A 23,705-nucleotide genomic window follows, 5' to 3' on the forward strand; every position below is an offset into this window, starting at 1 on the left:
ACATAACTGCTTTCTTATTGTATGTAGTTTCAAATGAAATTATTACTCCAGTCAATTTGCTGTTATTGCTATTACCATTAATAATAATAATATTAAATAATAATAACTAAGAGTGATTTCTGAAGGATCATGGGACTCTGAGGACTGGAGTAATGAAGCTGAAAATTCATCTTTAAAAGCGCTGGAATAAATGGTTAAATGATAAACTACTTTTGAACAGTTATTTTATATTGCAATAACTTTTTAATACAATTTTATAATTTGTACTGTGTTTTTGATTAAATAAATGCAGCCTTGGTGAGCAGGAGAAGCTTATTTTAAAACATTTAAAAATCCTACTGACAGCAAACTTTTGACCGAGTGTATATATATTTGTAAAGGTCTTACCTGCCTGCTGATAAGTTAAATAAATGATTGTTGCAAAAACTTTTTATTCAAAATAATAAACAATTACTGCCCCTAAAACTTTGATTAAAAAAAAATGAAAGTTGCTGTTTGAAAAATGTAATGCAAATGAATATTTTCAGTTATAAAAAATAACTGTATTGACTTGAACAATAGTTCATGCATTTAATTTATTGATTTACATAATTTATAAAAATGATTATATATTGTAGGGTATAAATTAGTGATATATTCTGTATTTATTATATTTCAGTGATTTATTTTTCTGCTCATTAAACCTGATTTCAATAAAAAATATTTTGTACATAAATAATACAAATTTGAATAAAAAATTGTGTTGCTCATATATATATATATATATATATATATATATATATATATATATATATATATATATATATATATATATATATATATATATATACACACACACACATACATACACACACACACACAGTTGAAGTCAGAGTTATTTTCTTTGAAAAATCTTTGAATTTGTTTTCCTTTTTTTAATATTTCCCAAATAATGTTTAACAGAGCAAGGAAATTTTCACAATATGTCTGATAACATTTTTTCTTGTAGAGAAAGTCTTGTTAGTTTTATTTCGGTTAGAATAAAAGCAGTTTTAAATTTTTTAAAAACCATTTTAGGGTCAAAATTATTAGCCCCTTTAAGCTAGATATAAGATCCTAACCTGCCTAGTTAACCTAATTAACCTAGTTAAGCCTTTAAATGTCACTTTAAGCTGTATTGAAGTGTCTTGAAAAAACAGAAACAAAAACAGGGGGGCTAATAATTCAGGGGGTTTAATAATTCTGACTTCAACAACAGTATATATTTATTTATGTTTGTGTGTGTGTGTGTATGTGTTAGTTACAGAGAATACATAAAAACATTTTTTTTCTAGAACCTTTTTCTTTTATCTGCATATTTACCTAAATTCTGTTTTGTTTTGTTTTTTATTAGAATATTATTTCTTTGCTGTAATTGTGGCTAATATTAACTTTAAAACCGCTATAGCATTTTATTTCAAACAACATAAATAGGTTACACATGCACATTTCAAATATAAACTTGCCTATATACACACACACACACACACACACACACACACATTACAATTTATATCAGATAAAACCCGGCTAAATAAATACTCAAATACCTTTGTAGATGAATAATAGTGTGATGTCATTTCATAATAACTGCATTGTAAAACTTTGCAATCAAGATCACAATATTTACATGAGGGCCAGTAATAGTAAAGACTCCTTCCACCAGTTACCAAGACCCCAAACCCGAATCAGGACACCCAAAAAAGTCCTTTTCTGTCAACTGAAAAAGGAGCTGTGACAAACATTGGTGTCACGCTGTCCTATTTCTGCCGATCTGTAACCCATTTCCAATGATAAAAGTAGAGCTTTCGTCAGTCTGGGTGAAATGCCGGGTTAATGGAGCCAATTGAGCGCACGGCCTGTCCGTCGCTGCGCCGCCGCGGGCGAGAGAGCAGCCGCTGTAGTAACCGAGGAGAGCCCGCCGGTACCGCCGGCAGAGACGCGCGGCGGGGCAACCGGAGAGAGCGCCCTCTGGAGGTACAAACACCAGTCAACACACACATACTGTTGGTTTAATTAGTTACAAAGTCACTGTAATTCATTTATTTTTGTTTATTTTAGGTATTTTAATTTCAGTTTATTTTGCTGCTTGTTCAAAGTACTAATTAAAATGAGTTAAAACAACACGATTCTTGATTTTGTTTGGACAATATAATTGTTTTATGTTCAATCCACTCCAATTTGTGAACTTAATCGATTTGTGTTGGGACAACATTATTCATGTGGGACTAGGATGCGAATTACAGGGGGGTTTGGGGGGGATTGAACACCTTTAATAAACAATTGATACCCCTTGATAGACATCAAAACAAGACGTACAAAAGGGTCATGCATAATCGCGCCAATCAATGCTAGGAAAAATATAACTCAACAGTCTGAAACTGTCACAAAACAATTTTCTTGTAAAATAGGTGTTTATATCTGCATGCAGCCATAAAAATATAAAAAATAGACATAATTTGCATAGTCTGACCAACAGTATTCTCTAAAATAGTCACTAAATATCCCTCAAAATACTGAAAGACGTATACATTTTAGTAATAAATGAGATTTAATTTAAATACATTTAGAAATTTGATTTACCGAAGCATGTATTACCAAACTACTGTATTTTTCAATGTACATAAATTCAGCAGTTTCATAGAAGCAAAGTAATATATATTTATCAGAATAACACTATTTTGTCAACTAAAGTTGAAGAACATTCAAATTATTTATCAAGACTAAACATTGCATATGCTTAGGAAAAAATGAATGTTTTAGAAATTTAAATCAACACATGGCTTAAGTTCATTCATTTCAAACATTTAGTTTTTATGCACATATTGCTTAATAAAACTAAAGGTTACTGTTTGACTCAAATGTAATAAATTAAGGGTTTATTAGTGTTTTTTTGTACATTTATTTGGATTTTTAGTATCGGGTCAAATAAATAAATTACAAATTGAGCAACATAAGTAACTTTTCACACAAAGATATTAAAAAAGTTATTCAAGTACAATTTTAACAATGTAATTAGTGATAAGTAGTTACTTTTACTCAAATTACTTTTTTAAAGTAACTTACCCAACACAGCACAAAGCATAACCAATAAATAAATCAGAGTTACAAAATATCCTCAAGTCTCACCCTGCACATCTGCTGCGATCATTAGAAGACACTGAGCTCTGCGCCGGAGGAGTCACCATCGGCCTTAATGGATCCTGCTTCTACACAAACATAAACACATCATGTACTGTGGGAATGAACTTTTACAAAAACAGTACTTTTAGGACAGAAAAATGACTCGCTTTAGTGCACTTGTAGTTGTGTAATTTTTCTATATGATAACTCTTCTGTTATGAATTTTGGCCAATTCAGTATGCAATAAATATAAATACTAGAAGTAATACTACTACAGCTAATAATAATAATAATAATAATAGACATTCAAAATGTTAGGTTATGTTAACTCATCATTGGATCAATAATAAATCAATCCGATGTTGAGTATTACTTTATTTTGATGGTCCCTTTAATGCAATTTGTTGAATTTAGTTACATCGCATCTATATGCCAACTAATTCTCATTAGATTATAAGTAGACTGTTAGGTTGAGGTTGGGGTTAGGGTTAGTGTAAGTTGACATGTACTTGCAAAGTTTCTTATAGTCAGTTAAATGTCTGTTGAAGGAGCAGTATAAACAGTTAAGCAGACAGTCTACTAATACTAAAATTAGAAGTAATTGGCAGGTAGTTGCAATGCAACTTTTAGTCAACAAAATGTGCAACGGACCATCAAACTAAAGTGTTACACATTTTTTTTTTTTCAATTTAAATTTAAATTGGGTTTTTCCATATTTGACTCAGCCATGGATTAATACAACCTAAAATCTTAGTAAGAGTGTAAAATGTAAATTAAATTGAGATTTCCTACCAGCGCACTAAAGCCTGTCACCAACGTACTTCAAAATATCTTCTTTTTTTATGCAAAAGTGCAAAACAAAACAACTCATGACAGTACTCCTTTAAGCATATTCTTTTCATTATTTTACACATACTCTTTTAAATATGTTGAAGGGATAGTTTACCCAAAATCCATCTGGAAAGGCATCCGTCACATTAAACCTATGCCAGAGCAATTGTTGGTTCATTCATCTGTGGCGATACATGATAAATCAGGGACTAAGCCGATGGGTAGCAAGTAACTTTTGTGAAATTACCTTATTTATTTCCCCTCCTGTGTTTTTAATCCTGTTTGATTTTTTTTGTTGTTGAACACAAAATAAGATAATTTGAAGAATGTTTGTTGCTGGTTTCCAATGATTTACAAGTAGGGAAAAAGATACTATGTAATTATCATTTTTGGGTGAACGATTCCTTTATCTCTCATGTTTTGGAAATGTAATGCTCGATGTGCTTTAGGATATGTAGTGTTCTCATTGGTGCACTGCGTGTGTTGTGTATGCTTAAGTACCGCAGTAAAGCAGGCTGTGGGCAAGTATCCCTCTTTGCCACCATGAAGTCGCACGTAACACCAGTCAGCATTTTCCTGGTACAGCATTAATACAGCCTCCCCGACGCGAACACTCACTTCTTCATCACAGTCTGCACTGTAGTCTGCTGCCACATCCATCTCACATACACACATACGAAAAACAACTTCAAATAACTTCTCCATCAGTCCTAAAGCAGTAAAATCTGCTTTATTACATGATGCTGCAGTTTAAATGAGAAAACATGCGTTACCATTTCTCCTTGGTGTTTGAATATCACCCTCTTTCGACACACTGAAAGATTCAATCATTTTGCTGTAATATTTGTTGAACAGAAATGAAATGAAAAGCGAGCATGACTAGATGACTGACCTTGAGGAGAAAGCACAGTGGTGAACACTTCGAACTCTTCATGGCTTTGCATGTAGATCTGCTGCATGATGAAGTCAGGAAACTCAAACTTAATCCAAACACCTGTGCTTTGATTTGAATGAACGCTGTGGAGGCAAAGTCTCTGCTTCTCCTGGCTTTAAATACTCTTATAGACGCACACACATTAGAAGATCACGGTGAGGTGCTTTTCTGGGAAACGTCATCACTCTTAAATCTATTTAAATCTGTTCCGCTTCAGTTAAGTGTATAAGTGCTGCAGGTCACAGCTCTGATCGGCCAATCACACGCTTCCAGGAGCTGGAGTTATGATAGGCCAATCACTTGCGTTGGAAATTCTGTATTTACACTACTTCACTAAAACCTTTAAAGTAAGATTTTCTTTGTTAAAACACCCAAAATAACAGTAATACAGTGTTATACCGTATACACTCACCGGCCACTTTATTAGGTACACCTGTCTAACTGCTTATTAACGCAAGTTTCTAATCAGCCAATCACATGGCAGAAACTCAATGCATTTAGGCATGTAGAAGAAGGCATGTAGAATTTAGGCATGGCCAAGAAGAATTTGCTGCAGTTAAAACCGAGCATCACAATGGGGAAGTAATTTAAGTGACTTTGAACGTGGCATGGTTGTTGGTGCCAGACAGGCTGGTCTGAGCATTTCAGAAACTGCAGATCTACTGGGATTTTCACGCACAACCATCTCTAGGGTTTCCAGAGCATGGTCCCCAAAAAAAGAGAAAATATAGTGTGAGTGGAAGTTCTGTGGGCGCAAATGTCTTGTTGATGCCAGAGGACAGAGGAAAATGTCCAGACCATGACATGAACATTACAATGAGTTCACTGTACTCAAATGGCCTCCACAGTCACCAGATCTCAATCCTTTTGGGATGTGGCCGACCAATCTGCAGCAACTGAGTGATGCTATCATGTCAATATTAGTGAAATATATCAAGTTGAATATAAGCCACTTAGGAATCAAGGCACTTCTAAAGGCAAAAGGGGAACCAACCTGGTACTAGAAAGGTGTACCTAATAAAGTGGACGGTGAGTTTGAGTTTTACTGACTTATGTACTTACATTATCCCAAATGTCACGAGGAATGTTAAAATACAGAGAAATAAGTTATTTTAACAAGCGACACGGACTGTGTCCTGTGTGGCCAGACGACACCAACGATGTCCAGAAACACCAACGATGCTACAATAGGTTATGCATTCTATTAGACAGCACAGAGCAGCATTATAAGGCAGGATATAATGAAGAATAATAAACTCCCATGATTCTACTCCCATGGTGTCATAACACTGTGGCTGTGTCCAAAAACACATAATACCATACTATATAGTACACTTTAAAAAAGTATGTCAAAATTCAAGTACCCGGATGACCTACTACTTCTGGCGAGATTCTGAAGTGTGCATCCGATGCGCGCTACGCTATTCCATAATGTCCCATGAGAAAATTAATGAATTGGAGGGAGGCAAAGCAACTCACACTGGGGGAGTCACGTGATCATGACAAAATGGCGGATGTAGTACTTCCGAGATCCATTCATGCTCCTGACATTCTGAGTAGTAAATTTAAATTCAAATGCGGCACCTACTGAGTAATAAACGATTTCGGATGCAGCCTACACCTTTGTTTGTTGTGAATAAGCGCCCTCTAGTGACAAGAATTACAGTTCATTGACCTTATTATTCATCCATTGGAATATTTTTAGCTCCGGACTTACAGTCTCATTCACTTACATAGATATTTAGATGTTTAAAAACATTATGCTGCTTGATAATGCAAACTGATCTATTCTTATTAAGTTCTCCTTTTTCATGTACAGTCATGAACACACTTGTTTGTAGAGCAAGTAGTTTGACCGTTTTCTGCTGTTTATTATTCCTAGTCATTTCTCCCATAGACAAATAGTTCTGACGTTCTAAAACAAATTGCAAAAATGAGCACCCTTCCGCATCACAAAATAAGGTCAATAATTCTGCGTTAAATTCATGTGGATGGATCAGCAGTCAATTCCTTTTGTCTTAGGAAGACAAAACCGGATGCACACCTCGCAAAAAAATTATTTAAAAATTAGGTAAATAAATAAAAAGAAAAATAATAATAATAATAATAACAATACAATCGCACCTAGCACAAGAGCTGTCGTAGGTTGGCTTATTAGGGCTAAGAGTTGTGGGGGGCGGAGCCAGCCTAGTGCCACGAGTGTTTAACAAGTGTCAAGTCCCCTGGAGGAGCCCAAGATGGATGTCTTTTTTTTGTTTACCTGTTTTTGTTTTTGCTTAAAAGTTGTTGCAATTTAACTGGTTTCCACCTTTCTTTCCTGAATGAATGAACGAGTTTGAGCTACTTGTACAGTAAATTGGCATTGCCCCATTTCCAATGTAATCAAAAACCTACAAAAAAACTCAACACAGAGGAACATAAAAAGATTGAAAGCCCACTGTAAAGTCTAGATGGGATAAGCGGCCGGCCGGAAGTGCGATATGCACATCAATATAGCACCATGTTTTATGACACTGTTTAACAATAATTAATATTTTTACAGTACTGTGACGGTTGGATTAGGGTAGGGGTAGACAATAAAAAATGCAATTTATTGGTTAATTTAATAGATAACATAAACAATACTCGGTACAACTATAGTTTTTACATTACTGTGATGGTTGGGCTTACGGTTGGGGTAGACATTAATAAAATACAATTATTGCAAAATTTAATAAATAATATAAAATAATTTCATTAACTTCCGGCCGCAACCATATCTGATTTAGTAACAACCAAATCCCACTGCCAGCTAGCGTTTCGGAAGCGTTATTACAGAGCAAACAGAATGCAGAAGTATAAATGCACAGAAATGTGCAAGGTGGGATACAGCAATCACACAGTATAATTCAAGTATAATTCAGTCTTAATATGACACTACACGTCACATCAGTATACCAGATCAGGTTAAGAAGTCATACAGTTTTCATACTTTTTGGCATGGTATAATGTCTATGCTGGCTACGATTTCATCAAAGCTCCGCCCAATCACCCTGACAGCAGCACTGGCAATCAAAAGTCCAAAATCGCTTGTGGGATATAATGGGAAGCGGTTGCCACTTAATGGGTCACATTTTCAGATATTTAGATATTTATCCTGCAAACTGTTGCTTTATTCATTTCAAGAGTTCACACTTAGTTGATGATTGATAATAAAGCTTGTTTGGCATGCTGTCCTGTGAGAGAGAGCCCTGAGCTTTTAAGATCCTCGAGCCCTGGGCTCCCTCCCGTTGCATGGCGAGAGGGGAGTTTGAGCTCAGGTAGATCTCAAGGATTCTCCCCTTGCTTGTTTGTAGCTAGGTGTCGGATATTAATGGCTAAGAAGAGGTGTACTTAGAGCATGACTATAAATATTTTTTCTTCGAGAAGAACGAGCAAAACTCCGCACAGAAATGCCGCCTGGTTTAGAAGGGAATTAAAGTTGTGAGGCAACAATGCTAATCACTGGCCACCATGTCACCTCTTTGAAAGGAGGGAAAGTATGGTAGGTGGGGGGGGGGGGGGGTCTTTAAGTTGAAGATATTGAGATGAGAAAACTCGAAATTTGTTTATAATTAAACTTCACTTATTGCAATAATACCTAGATTTCAAATAAAATCCCTTTGGAGATCAGTAATATTAACGAAGCACTAAGTATTTAGATCTTTCTGTTTATTGCATTTATTTTTAATACTATCATTTGGTGAAATTCTGTGAATAATAAAACATTTCAGATGAACATTTGTGAATAACATGAATGACTGAATCTGCATGAGTAAATCAGATTAGAAGGCAATTCAAGAAAAAAACAAAGGCAATTTAAAGTCTAATCCCGATTCTTAGATTAGACACGTTTAAATCCAACCTGTTTAAATCACTGATTAGCAAATTAGCCTTAAGGGTTAGAGTGAATGGCAAGTAAGGATGCGTACTGTGTGTGTATGGTTTGTAAAAATCTCATTATAATCATTATAATTACGTTTAAATATGCATACACCAAATGAGCATGCTTCATACAAGGAAAACAGTACCTGTGTGTGAGATCGTGCTTTCTAGTCTTATTAAAAATGCTCGACCCACTCACCACTGTGAAAGGATTAAAGTTCATTGGGGTTAGTGTTCAGATCGGTGTCTCTGCTTATATAATGAAAACAGTGCAGCTAATTAGAGGCTGAGCTTCTAAGAACCTCGTCAATGTGTTAAAGTGTCCTTCAGTTTGCTTAGTAGAGCTTCATGGAGGCAGCAAATAGACCCGTCAGATCCTCTTCAGTGTGAGCCCGTGGAGACAGTTTAGTGACCCGCTCCTGCCAAAACACACACAAACAAACACATGTAATCACTCTGTGAGATGTAAATGTACAATGCACAAAGCAAGCACACAACATACAATGTCATATTATTCAGGTAATCATAACCAGGGCTTAAAGTGCAACAACTGAATGCAAAAACTGCAACCTGCTATGACGTGTTGCATTATAAAACATGCATATAGTTTTATGATAATTTATTTATATATGGTGCTAATTAGTAGTCATTAAAATAAGCATTAATGATATGCAGCTTGTATATAGCATTTTTAACTGTACATAATAGTCTTAAATGTAGGAGGAGGAACAGTAAAAGTGCAAAACCTTACCTTTGGATAGAGATTAATTCCATTTTTATTGATTTATTTATTTATGTACATTAGTTTGAGATCAAATGCTAACTGGCTGGCTGATCCCCACTAGAAGACAGCTGAATGACACATACAGTACATAAAATATATATTCTCATGATTCTATTTTTAACACCTCACTAACCTTTCATTCACAAATGTCCAGTTTTAAATAGTAAGACAATTAATATTAGGTTGAAATAATTGACATTATGTAATTAATGTTATTCTATGATATAAGCTGATCAACATTATACATATATATTTCAAATAAAGAAGCATTTTTTTGTAATTTCTCATACATTATTTGACGTAAATAGAATTATACATTTTCCCACTATTCTTCAACCCCCTAGATTTTACCCGTATTTGTTCATTCATTCATTTTCTTTTTGGCTTAGTCCCTTTATTAATCTGGGGAAGGAACCGCCAACTTATTCAGCATACGTTTTACACAGCGGATGCCCTTCCAGCTGCAACCCATCACTGGGAAACACCCATACACACTCATTCACACTCATACACTACGGACAACTTTGGCTTACCCAATTCACCTATACCACATGTTTTTGGACTTGTGGGGGGAAACCGGAGCACTCGGAGGAAACCCCACGCGAACACAGGAAAATGCACACTCCACACAGAAATGCCAACTGGCCCTGCCGAGGCTCAAACCAGTGACCTTCTTGCTGTGAGGTGACTGTGCTACCCACTGCACCACCCTGATACCTCCGTATTTGTACATTTACACAAAATTATTTTGAAACATTAAATTAAACACTTCAACATGCTTTCCTTGTGTAAAACAACTTGCATAAATTCAAGCTGGTTAAAAAATTAAGTGGTCGGTGCTTCGACAGATAGCACTGAGGTGCTTAAGGCGACCCGAGTTCGATTCTCAGCTTAAGGTCCTTTACCCTATCTCTGCTTCCCATACTTTCCTGTCAGCAAAATCTTCACTATCTTCACTACTATCAATAAAGGTGGAATTCCCTATAATATAATTATAAAAAATAACATCTTGTCCTTGACCGATATAAATAAAAATATTAGTATTACTTGTTTTTATTTAGTGTGTATTATTCTACTGCTTCTTTCCTTGAAAAGAAGATTCACTCGAAAACTAAAATGACCTCAACACTTATTCTCCTTCATGTGGTTTTAAATCTTCTTTCTTTCGTTCTGTTGAACACAAAAGAAGATATTTTGAAGAAGGCTGGAACCTTCCATAGTAGGCAAAAAAATACTATGGAAGGTGCCAGCAACCAGCAATCTTCAAAATATCATTTATTAAGTGTTCAACTGAAGAAGGAAACTCGAAAATCGATATAATAGATTTTGAACAAATGAAAAGTGAGTAAATGGTGACAGAATTTTCATTTTTGGATGAACTATCACTAGTTTAAAAGGAATAGTTCACACAAAAAAATATCAATTTGCTGTCCCTCACGTGTTTCCAAACTAACCTATGAGTTTCTTTCTTCTGTTTATAGTAATATTGTTATATAATAATAATAATATATAGTAATTTTGAAGAAAGCTGGAAACCTGTAACCATTGACTTCCACAGAAGGAAAAACAAATACTATAAAAGTCAACAATTAGAGGTTTCCAGCTTTCTTTAAAATATCTTCTTCTTTTCTTTTTAATGTCAGAAAGTCAGACTGGTTGGAAAGGGTGAGTAAATGTTTAGTTTTGAGTAAACTATCCCTGTAAGCTTTCTCAAATGTCTCTCATTAATTAAAGTTTCTATGATTGACCAGAATTTTGATGTGATTTGTTGACCTGAGGGATTGTGCCCTTCACCAGAGATGGGATGTCCTCTTTGGTATAGCCAATGGCAGACAAACCGTCCTCCACTTCCAGATCATAGAGAAACGCTCTGAGTGTGTCGGCCAACACACGACCAGCATCGTCTTTCTTAACATTACTCACATCAGTACCTGTTAAAACACACACACACACACACACACACACACACACACACACACACACACACACACACACACACACAATCTATCAATATCTACCACAGCACAATTATCAATACACATTTGACTTTCTCCACTTATTCCAGACTTGTCTGAATTTCTTCCTTCAGTTGAAAACAAAAGAAAATATTTTGAAGAATGTTGGAAAGCTGCAGCCACTGATTTCCATGGTATTTTTTTCAATCATGGATGTCAATGGCAATCAGTCAAAATATCTTCTTTTGTGTTTAACAAAGCACTTGAGGCTGAGTACATTTACATTTTTGAATGAACTATTCCATTAATGCCTGACATCTGTTTTAGTCTGCAACTGTGACTTGCCTAGTATTTGAGCAGCCTCCAGGTGGCGCTCTGGACACATGTTTGCAGTGAATTCAAAAACAGCAGGTGAAGTAAGAACTACAGAGAGTCCATGAGGCTGCAAGAGAAAGACAAAAAAAACGAGATGACTAAAAAATTCCAATAAATAGCTTTATGTAAACTATGAGTATTAGGATACGTATTATTAGAAATGCATTACACATTTTTTAATATGCAATATTGTACACAAGTTGACAGAATTTTATTTACATTTTTAAAAATAAGCCTCTTCTGCTCACCAAGACTGCATTTAATCGATCAAAAAAGCACATTGAACACAGAAATATTGCAAACTATTAAACTGTGGTTTAAAGCAAAATTTTTAACTTCAGTCTTCAGTATCAGAAACCATTATAATTTGCTGATTTGAAATACATATATTTTTATTATAAATACTTTACTGTGGGTGAATTGAATAAAATAAAATTGGCCATAGTATATGTGTGTGAATGTGAGTTTGTATTGGTGTTTCCCAGTACTGGGTTGCAGCTGAAAGGGCATCTGCTGTGTAAAATATATGCTAAATAAGTTGGCGGTTCATTTTGCTGTGGCAACCCCTGATAAATAAAGGGACTAAATCAAAGGAAAATGAATATTAATAACTATTATTATTATCAATATTAAAATTAATAAATGAAAAGTTTAGGTGCAAAACCTTTTGAATGCCACCTGCAATTTTCCTCTAAAATAAGCATTTTTATCAGGCTCGTGCGTTTATGTTCAGTAATATATCACTGTTATGGCAAAGAATAAGTCCTTTTCCAAGCCTCTAAAGTGAAATATCTTAACATTAACAACTGTGGCTGAGAAAAATGTTTATTTTCTCTGGAAATTTCAGCTTGCACTTAGAGGTTTTTGCATCTGAACTCTTCAATTATAATTATTATTATTATTCTACTCTATCTTCTTTGTTTTCATTTTAGAAATAGTGGCTTTTTTATGATTCTTTATTAAATAAAAAACAACATTTGCATTTTTTTTGCCACGAATTGCAGTTTTTCTCTGACACTTTGGTGCATTCCTCAGATCAGAACTGAAATTTTCAAAACTCTCTGTTTAATCTTCACATCATTGTGTCACTTGTGCACATAAAAAAATCAGTTTCTCGTTGCTTTGAAAAGTTTTAAATGCTTGCGTACATCCATGCAAATGATTATGTGAAATTCTCTGATGTTTCCTACTTGCTTATGTCATGTTGATCAAAATGTGTTGTTTTGGTCTCTTTTTAATAACCTCACCCGCCACAACATTTAATCCTTTGTTCATAGCATAAGTCTTTACAAGCAAAATGACTGAACAAGTTGTCATAATATTTTGTTGTAATGCATTTTTCTATACATTTCCATTAGGCTTTTATTCTAAATTTGTCTATAATTGATACATTTCTTTTTATTTATTTTTGTGCTATGCAGTGCTGTCTTTTTTCTTTCTGTATCACAATGACATGATCTGTCAACAAATTACACTACAAAGAGCAAAAATAAAATAAAATAAATGCAACCATAGTTTACATCAGAACACCCTTCCAGAGTAGACTGTAGTATTGACAACATGTCTTGAACACAATACACAAGGACTTGTTATCCTGATGGCACTGACCTGTTCATTGACACAGAAATGCAGTTTTGAGAGATGAACTAAGGATTTTGAGCAAGAGACTGGGTTTAGCAGGTAATCCATGGTGTTTTGCTATTTGTAAGCATTGTTTTGAAAAATGCACTTACTGTTTTGCAAATTTTAATTCTGATCTGAGAAATGTACCAAAGCGACTGAAAAAACTGTAATGCAGTTTCTGTCACTTTATTAATTAATTAAATCCTTACAAAATACAATAATTCATTTCTTCAAATAAAACAAAATATTTTCCCAGTGATGGGTTGCAGCTGGAAGGGTATCCGCTGGGTAAAAGATATGCTGGATAAGTTGGCAGTTCATTCCACTGTGGCGACCCCAGATTATTTTATTCGTTTATTTATTTGACATGTACATCACAATTACACTGGACAACAAAATGCATTTGTTTAAGTGTATTAGCGGACTTGCTAATTCTCAACACCTGTCCACAGGAGAATATGAAAATATAATAAATACATATACACAACATAATAATTATTTACATAAAATACTGTAGGCAAAAGCAAAGGTGGCATGATTAAACAAACTAATATTATACTATTTGTGCAAACACAGCTGTTTGTTTTTAACCACTTTTTAAGAACACTACTAAAATATTTATATTGCTTTCTAATTTTAGGCTAACATGTAAATCCTTCCACAATTTGGCTGCCTTAACGGAGAAAACAGATTGACCAAATGAGGTCTTACACTTTGGCACTAGACAGTCACCATTAGCAGTTGCTCGTGTGACTCTGTGAGAGGTTTGATGCCAACTAATTAGATCAGAAAACAGCATGGGTACATGATTATTTAAACATTAAAAACAAATTTAAGATTAATAAAAGGGAATAAGCCAAAAAGATAATGAATGAATGAAAACAAAATATTATGTCTGGAAATGTTTAAATGTTTGCATAATATAATTGACATTTACCACTATAGGATGCTCCACATTGTAGCCTTTAGCTCTGTGGGTTTTGACGTTTCCAGCAATAGGATACGACATTCCATGACTTCAAGAAAAATCACAAACAACAACAAATTATCAGATACATCAAACATACTTCAAGGAAAAAGAAAATGATTAAAAATGCATACATTTTCCACTGCACGTCAGTCTGAAATGAAAGGGGCATCATAAAAGTGGTTGAAATCCACAAGCGTCAACATCTTCATCACTATCTCACCATTACTACAGTTTGGACACCTCTATACACTTTTCAAAAAGGTTCATTAGTTAATGTTAATTAATGCATTTACTAAGATGAACAAACAATGAACGATACATTTACTACTGTATTTGTTCATGTTAGTTAACATTAGTTAATGAAAATACAGTAGTTTATTGTTAGTTCATGTTAACTCATGGTGCATTAACTAATGTTAACAAGCATGGACTTGAATGTTAATAATGCATTACTAAATGTTCAATTATGATTAATAAATGCTGTACATGTGTTGTTCATGATTACTTCATGTTAGTAAATGCATTAACTAATGAACCTATTGTGAAGTGTTACCCGCTTTTCCTTAAACTCTCGCAGCAATAAGTTCAGTCCACCTGCACTGTCTGATAAGTGCAAATATTGACAATTATCGCAGCGAAAGCACTAGCGATTCCATTAGCTGACTCTTTAAGTGTGTTGCGATTTGATGCTGCCAAACTCATTACCAGAATCGACTCCTTTTTGGTGTTAATTTAATGCTAGTTCTGTTTAATTACCATAAATGGACTCCAGCGTTGCCAAAGCCAATTCCTGCAAACACACTGGCCAGGTGCATGCTGGAGCGCGCCTCCACATCTTCAGCGTCACGCACAGCCCTACAACAACACACACGGCTTCAAAGCTTAACAATATTACAGTTGAAGTCAAAATTATTAGTCCGGCTGTTTATTTGTGTCCCAAATTTCTGTTTCTGTAACACATTTCCAAACATAATAGTTTTCTAATAACTGATTTCTTTTATATTTGCATAGATGACAGTACATAATATTTTACTAGATATTTTTTAAGATGCTAGTTTTCAAGTTAAAGTGACATTAAAAGGTTTAACTAGGTTAATTAGGCAAGTTAGGATAAATAGGCAAATCATTTTGATGGTTTGTTCTGTAGACAATCTGAAATAAATATATAGCTTAAGAGGGCTAATAAAATTTTCAAAAAATGGATTTGAAAAATTTTCAAACTGCTTTTATCCTGGACAAAATAAAACAAATAAGACTTTCTCCAGAAGAAAAAATATTATAGGAAATACTGTGAAAAATTCCTTGCTCTGTTAAACATCACTTGGGAAATATTTGAAAAAGAAGCAAAGATTCACAGGAGGGCGAATCATTTGGTCTTCAACTGTATATTTAAATATTGTACTTATAAAATGTATCAAATCTAATGTCTCACTAAAACATATAATGCACATCCTTTCACATCCCAAAAACATACCGTTTCAAGTATTTAGCGACGATCCGGAGAGCGTGCTTTGCCCAAACATCACTGATTGGATTGCTCCCCTGGTAAGCGGGCCGGCTGATGGGGTTTGGCGGACAGGGGCTACGCAGGTTATACGGCAATGCTGTGAATGACTCTAATGCATGACTAGAAAAAGAAAGATCAAATTAAAAAATCAATCTAATAAAACTATGATAGAAAAAGGCATCCTTACAGATTACAAATGAACAGTGATAATATATGAATATGTTCAATCATCATTCTGCATAACTGAGCTGTACAAATATAGTAGCATGATGACCTGTTCTTGTTCAAATAAATGAAAGTGATCATATTTCATTTGATTGTATTTAAAATGAATAAAACTGTATTGCTGGTAAAAAGGTTTGTGGTATAACAGCAAAGTATATAGCAAAGTATAAAGTTTGTAGATAACAAACGAGTGTGTTGGTGCTGCACTGTTATCTTTAAAGAGTATTTTAATGTCATCAAATTATACTGGTTGCAAATATGGCAGTCAAAAATCTTTGAAACAGATGAACATATTTGTACAGTGAATTGCATTTTAGAGATTAGATTCAACTTTGTCATTACACATCTACCCCTAAGTGCTGTTATAGAAAACTATGAGTAATATTTACACATGGGTGTACTATGAATACTATGAACATAATATACAAGTTGTATTAATTATAATGAAAGATTTATAAATAGATGAACATCCTGTACAGGTTGCTATTAATAATCAGGAATATGAAAATATATATGTACATAATATAGACTCAAAAAATTACAAAAACTGCTTGTTTAAAATGAGCGGAAAGGACAGATACACAATAGATATGTAGATACTGTATGTTACAAACAGATATGTAGATATGCATATCATACATTTACAAATGTATATGTGCAGTGGATATGTATATTTACAAACCTGTATGTGCAGTGTAGTGCAATGATTATGTGCTATATTAAATAGTCCAATGGGGTATATGCCGAAGCATGCTAATAGGACTTTTAATTTGCCAGTAACCTGGGTTAAGCGCTTCCGTCGAATTAAATGTTATTGCAAAATCCGGTGCGTTTAAAGTCTGTTTTCTTTAAAAATCAGCGATCTCCACTGGCTGAGTGATATCCAAGTCTCAGATTGTACAACAAGAGCACTGCATTAAATTACATTTCCCCCGCCATATCTTTATAATATGAGCATTTATTTTTACCCCAGTATATTCAATGAAGCTTCTGCGTTAGCCTGCCGATTCTGACGGGCGCGTGCGAGTAAACAGCTTTTTGTCTCGTTTTACGCTTGAGCAACTAAATAAATGCTAAAGTTTATTTAACTGAATGTATTTTAATGACATTACAACATCGATGCTGTATAAGAAACCGTATAAAATGGAAAAAAGTACACAATAACAGGTCACCGGAAGTGTATCAGCATGGGAACAGCACTAGCTCGGCATATACCCTATAGTTATGGGGAGTGTAAGTTTGCATGAAGTGGGCAAATGAGTCAGTGTGGGGCAGATGGACAAATTTAAATCATGGTAAAATGTGTAATAGTCATTATGCCATTAACAGGATGCAAAAGGATTCACAGAGATTAAAAAAAAAACATTTAAAGTTGTTACATTATTGTTGCAATATCTTTGATCCACATAATGTAGTTAATAATTAAAATGTGAATGTAAAAAATACACACCAGAGCACATCAAACCCGCTGTTAGCTGCCACTCTGGATGGCATGTGAAGAGTATGTAGAGGATCCACCATTCCCAATGTAGGTTTTAAGGCTCGATTTGCGATGCCTGAAAAACACACACATCAATGGGCTAAATATAAACACAAATAACATTAATAGTGAACATTTACTAATATGCATGATCTTTAATAACTTAATTATAGAAATTTTTCAAAGATCTTTACCAGACTTACACAAGACATTGCTTGTGTTAATAAATCATTGCTAATAAAATAAAAATACGAGTGTGCAAACAATTTTTTTTGTCTTTTTTGATGTTTTTGATTTTTCACCTGTTGAAGACCTTTTGGTTTAGCCCTCCTGTGATATTTTTCTTTTTTTTTATATATATTTCCTAAGAACTGTTAAACAAAGCAAATAAAAAAAATTCTGTTAAACTCTGTTATATTTTATTTATGGAGAAATTTTTGTTTGTTTGGCAGGTATAAAAGCAGTTTTTACATATATTTTCTTATAGTTTTTATAGTCAATATTATTTTTTTCATTTGGAACAAACCACTAGTCTAGTTTAGCCTTTAAATGTCACTTTAAGCTTAATACTAGTGTCTTGCAAAATGACTAGTAAAATATTATGTACTGTCAACATGGCAAAGACAAAAAAAAATAGTTATTAAACATTAGTTACTAAAACTATTATATTTAAAAATGTGTTAAAAAGTTTTTCTCTTTATTAAACAGGGAATATCTGAGGAAGATTTAACATTTCACAGGAGGGCTAATAATTTTGCCTTCAATTCTACTTTGATCTTTTTTTATACAAAACAAATGCTTAACAATACTGAGTTCTTGATATTCAAAGAACAGTGCTGAAATATTAATGAGTAATTCGTTTCACGGACCAGTTTTGGCCTTCATGTCCTCCAAGTCAAAGATCGCCACTCCTGTGGTTTCACTCCCCGTTCCAGCTGTAGTGGGAACTTAAATATGCAGACACAAAAAATATACACAAACAACTATCATTAATCAGCATACAGTATCTGTGCTATGTTTCAATTGTTTGGACTCTTCATCTGTTTATGCAGATGGTCAGTAAAAGTAACTGGGCCGAGAGAAAGGAAGGCAAAAAAGAAAGTAACAATGAGGATTTCTCTATGTATGCGTTTGTACCAGCGATTAGTGGCTTCAGGGTGGCTGTGATGGGTTTTCCTTTTCCGATTGGTGCATTGACGAAGTCTAGAAACTCTGCCTCCGGATGAGATGCATAAAGATTGGCTGCTTTACAGGTGTCAATCACAGAGCCGCCGCCCACAGCAACATACACATCAAAATGCCCTTTTTTGGCAAAATCGATTGCTGCTTTAAAGCTGAACACAAAATAATACAAAAAAATATATAATAATCACACACTACTTTACTAATCAACTTCCTCGAGAGCTTACCGTTCTGCAATTTAAGAAAACAGATGCAATTACAAAAAACGCCAGCATATTATTAAAAGATCCTCATCAGTTTGACATGTTGCAAACACATAAAAACACACTGCATTTTCCCAACAACGCAAACAAATTAAGAAAACACCTGCACTTTCTTACAAAACATGCAAATAGCATGGAGTACAACACAAATGTTTTAAGGGGACCCTAAAATGTGACGGACACGACTATTTAGGTCAATAAAATACAAAAGACAAGGAAATCGTGTAATCAGGATGTCTAAATAAACAAACATTTCACCTTTCAAAGATCACATACAACTTTACTGAGCAATGGTCAATTGAAGGAACACAATTAGAATTTGCTAAAAACATTTTACATATCCATAGAAACACCTCTAATATTGCCTGCAGGGCTGAACTGGGTTTATTCCCGCTAAACATAGAGATTTAGAAACAAGCTGTTCAGTTCTGGCTGCACTTGCATCAGTCTGACCCCCAGTCTGTCCAATATAAAGCCCTTCTGGCTAATGAAAAACCTACAGTGTCTCATCCTCTAAACACACTGGTATCTGAACTTCTTAAAAAACACAAACCGAACCCATCCCCAAACAAAACCTTCATAAACAAATTGACAAAGCATTAAAATATAATTATGATGAAAAACTAAAAACTGAATTCAACCTCCAAACTAAACTTCAATGTTATTCAGCCCTAAACAGAACCACACAGTTGGCAAATTACCTATCATTAAAACAATTAAAAGAAACATACATTCTTTCTAAATTTTGCCTCTGTGATCATGACCTAGAAATAGAAAAGGCGAGACATAAAAAATCCTGGACTCCTAAAGAACAGAGATTATGTAAACAGTTTGACACAAACCAAATAAGAGGATGAAACACACTTCCTTCTGTTCTGCCCCAAATACACCACGACTTATATAAAATATTTTTCCCCCAATTTGAAACATTTACTAATTCATTTTTATTTATATTTTAATGACTCAGAAAAACTTTACCATGTACTCAGAGAGAATGAATTGACATCTAGACTTGCTGTAAAATATGTATACACCCTAAACATCAAAAGAAATGGTTAATGTAAATTTATGTATCTTATTTAAATAATTTAAACTTGTTATTATTATTATTATTATTATTATTGTTATATTTATCAAATGTATTCTGTTTTTTGTCATTATTTCTTATCTACTGTATTACTATTATAATTTTTTTTTTATTTTATTTTTTTATGGTTTTAATATATTGCATATTTAAATTGCTTTGGCAATACTGTACTGAATGTCATGCCAATAAAGCAACTTGAACTTGAACTAGTCACAGCCCATTAAGCAAATCCCAGCCAGGTCCGTCACGTTTTTGGGTTTTTGAAACATTTCTGTTGTGTTCTGTTCTATTTGCATGTGTTGTGAGAAAATGCAGGCGTGTTTTTTTTATGTTTTTGACACATTTTCTGTTGCATTTTCACCTTTTGTCTGTTGGTTCTACTCGTACATCCTCATAGAGCTTGTGTTTGACTCCATGTTTTATCAGTGAGTCCAGAACTGCTGCGACTGGCGGCAGCTGAGACAAGGTCCTGTCAGTCATCAGACACACATTACGTGCTCCCATGTTCTGCAAATCCTGATCAAATCATACAATAACAACTAATGACCGTCGACTCCAAAACTGAACTGAACAGAGATTTTAAAGTATTATGCAAACATTAAGTAGGGCTGCACGGTGGCGCAGTGGGTAGCACAATTGCCTCAAAGCAAGAAGGTTGCTGGTTCGAGCCTCGGCTGGGCCAGTTGGCATTTCTGTGTTGTTTGCATGTTTTCCCCATGTTTGCATGAGTTTCCTCCAGGTGCTCCGGTTTCCCCCACAAGTCCAAAGACATGTACTGTATGTGAACTGGGTAGACTAAATTGTCTGTAGTGTATGTGTGTGAATGACTGTGTATGGATGTTTCCCAGTGATGGGTTGCAGCTAAAAGGGCATCCGCTGCATAAAACATATGCTGGATAAGTTGGCGGTTCATTCCGCTGTGGCGACCCAAGTTTAATAAAGGGACTAAGCCAAAAAGAAAATGAATGAATGAATAAACATGATGTAGTTTTCTTTAATCCCTCCTTATTTGCAATTGTATTTTTTCTAATAATTCCTGAAACTTTGAATTGCTAGCACTTCTCATGAGTATTTACATCTTTATGAAAAATCGCTTGCTGTATCCTTCATTTATTTATTATCATTATATTAAATAAAAGTGCTGATACAAGGATGATATAATTGTGATTTTTGTTTTATTATTTAAAAAAAGAAGGTTTACCATGCCAATTTCTCTGGTAACTCCTGCTCCAAACCTTATATTTGAACAAGCCATCTGAAAAACAAATTTGAAATTAATTATTCTCATTATAACGATGTTGAGATGTGATTTCTACATAATTACACAAACATATGATTGCATCTTTTTGCCTGACATTCATTAGAGACATAGTTCACCCAAAAATGACAATTCAGGCATCATGTGCTCAACCTCGACTTCTTCCAAACCAGCTTGAGTATTTTTGTTCTGTTGAAAATCTTTCAAAGAAAATGGGAAATCTGTAACCATTGACATGTCATAATAAGGAAGTCAATGCTTACAGATTTACAACATTTTTTAAAAGATCTTTTGTGTTCAACAGAACAAAAAGAAATCTCAATCTAGTATGGAAGTCAAGGGTGAGTAAATGTTAACAGAATTGTAATTTTTGTAAGAACTGTCCCTTTAAGAGGAAAGTGTTTTGTTATAAATGTTAATAATTTAAAACAGGAAAAATGTAAAAAAGAAAAAAAAAAGAAAAAAAAAAGAAAAAAGAGGTGAAACTATATTTCACAATCCACAGATATTTTATAATAACGTAAATGCATGCATGTTGTGCACTTACTTCAAAAGCATAGTCTGTTTTCCTGTCACAAACATGAGCCTCACCTGCAGAAGCTATACACGCAACATGTTGTTATATACAACATAAGTCCATTTTAATCTGAGAAAAATCCCTGAAATAATTTACCTCGGTTATAAGAGTGAGAATATGCTTGAGAATGAGCGGGGCATCTGCACCTATAAAACACGGAACAAATCCCTATTCAACTGAAAGCAAAAATGAGTTGTAACTTACAGGACAACTCAGTATTTTATTTCAAAAATCATTTAAAATAAATGAAGATTTCAACATTTTCCTTTTTGATTCACATAAGATTAAAATTCATGCAGGTTTTTGAACCCACACGAACTCTGTAGCCTAGAATGTGTGAGATTTTTTTCGTGTGAACGACCCCTTTAATAGGTTTGTTTACAACTCACAGGGGATTGAGCAGGGTTAACAAGCTTAGCCTATACATACATAGAAATATTAAAGTTGCACTGACTAAAAACACACCTCAATACATTAACTTTATAAACTAAAATATTTAAACTTACGCCGCGCTGGCGAGCTGACGCATCAGACGCGCGACTCTTTCACCTCCCGCCATGACGTCTGCTCGTGCCCCCGAGTCCGCGTCCTCGAGACGACAGCTCGTGTTCGACCGCCACCTGCCGACGGGTATGCGCCCATGACTGAAGAGAAAGCATGACTGTCTGAAAGAGAAGCGTTTATATATATCCATTTAAATATAGATGGGACTTTTTCTCACGGTAGTTTTACTAGATTTATTAAACATCAGTGGGGAATGTTGTCAAGTACATGTAATACCAACACATATGCAAAACAAAAACTTTTTTTGCATGGGTATTTAATTTATATATCATATCTATCTTAAATATAAATATAAATAAACAGTTTCTCAAATTTGCATGCATGTGTATTTAGTGTTACTAAATATGAACAGTACACACACATATATGTCAGAACAAATGTTTATTTTGGATGCAATTAATCTTTGCTCAGCACTAATTCTTTTATTATTTTTATGAAACTTATTGGATTGCATTTCTCTGAAGTGTCTGAAACGGAGGGTGAATTCAGGTAATCTGGCACACTTTTTGTAATTTTGACTTCAGCTCTCTATTTCGGTGTCTATCCTATGGAAGCCCATTCCTGCCACTGAATAAAAAAACAAAAAAACAAATACAATGTAAAAAAGTAAAGAGAGTAGTCAGAATTGTAAGTTATTAAGTCATTATTCTGAGTTATAAAGTCAAAATTGTGAGTTATTAAGTCAGTATTGCGAGTTATAAAGTCAGAATTGTGAGTTATTAAGTCAGAATTGTGAGTTATTAAGTGAGAATTGTGAGTTGTAAAGTCAGAATGGCAAGTAATAAAGTCAGATATCTGAGTTATAAAGTCAGAATCGCAAGTTATTAAGTCAGAATTGCGAGTCATTAAGTCATTAATTTATTATGAGTTATTCTGAATTTATAACTCAGAATTCTAACTTAATAACTCGAAAATTCTGATTTAATAACTGGCAATTCTAAATTAATAACTGGGAATTCTGACTTTATAACTCACAATACTGACTTAACTCGGAATTCTGACTATATAACTCAGAAATCTTACTATAACTCAGAATTATCACTTAA

The 23,705-nt window shown here is 34.1% G+C and overlaps 2 protein-coding genes across 2 annotated transcripts; both read right to left on the reverse strand.

Annotated features, from left to right (window-relative positions):
- Nucleotides 1-893: 893 nt before the first annotated feature.
- On the reverse strand, nt 894-6,953 carry si:dkey-97a13.12. The gene is made up of 5 exons (XM_087241230.1): nt 4,865-6,953; nt 4,746-4,786; nt 4,474-4,632; nt 3,148-3,227; nt 894-1,989 (listed from the first exon to the last, which is right to left on the reverse strand). The coding sequence occupies exons 1-5, from the start codon at nt 4,929-4,931 to the stop codon at nt 1,830-1,832; spliced, it is 507 nt and encodes a 168-aa protein (XP_087097356.1). The 5' UTR covers nt 4,932-6,953; the 3' UTR covers nt 894-1,829.
- Nucleotides 6,954-8,581: 1,628 nt separating this feature from the next.
- On the reverse strand, nt 8,582-22,670 carry adhfe1 (alcohol dehydrogenase iron containing 1). The gene is given in 14 exon segments (NM_207086.1): nt 8,582-9,228; nt 11,367-11,524; nt 11,894-11,990; nt 14,484-14,562; nt 15,273-15,371; nt 15,991-16,143; nt 17,699-17,804; nt 18,598-18,675; nt 18,866-19,062; nt 20,622-20,776; nt 21,462-21,515; nt 22,066-22,118; nt 22,192-22,241; nt 22,602-22,670. Coding segments are annotated over 14 exon segments (1,416 nt in total). The 5' UTR covers nt 22,655-22,670; the 3' UTR covers nt 8,582-9,144.
- Between the last annotated feature and the right edge of the window lie 1,035 nt (nt 22,671-23,705).

Source organism: Danio rerio, chromosome 2 (assembly GCF_052040795.2).
Source record: "Danio rerio strain M-AB ecotype USA chromosome 2, GRCz13ab, whole genome shotgun sequence".
Taxonomy (NCBI): Eukaryota; Metazoa; Chordata; class Actinopteri; order Cypriniformes; family Danionidae; genus Danio; species Danio rerio.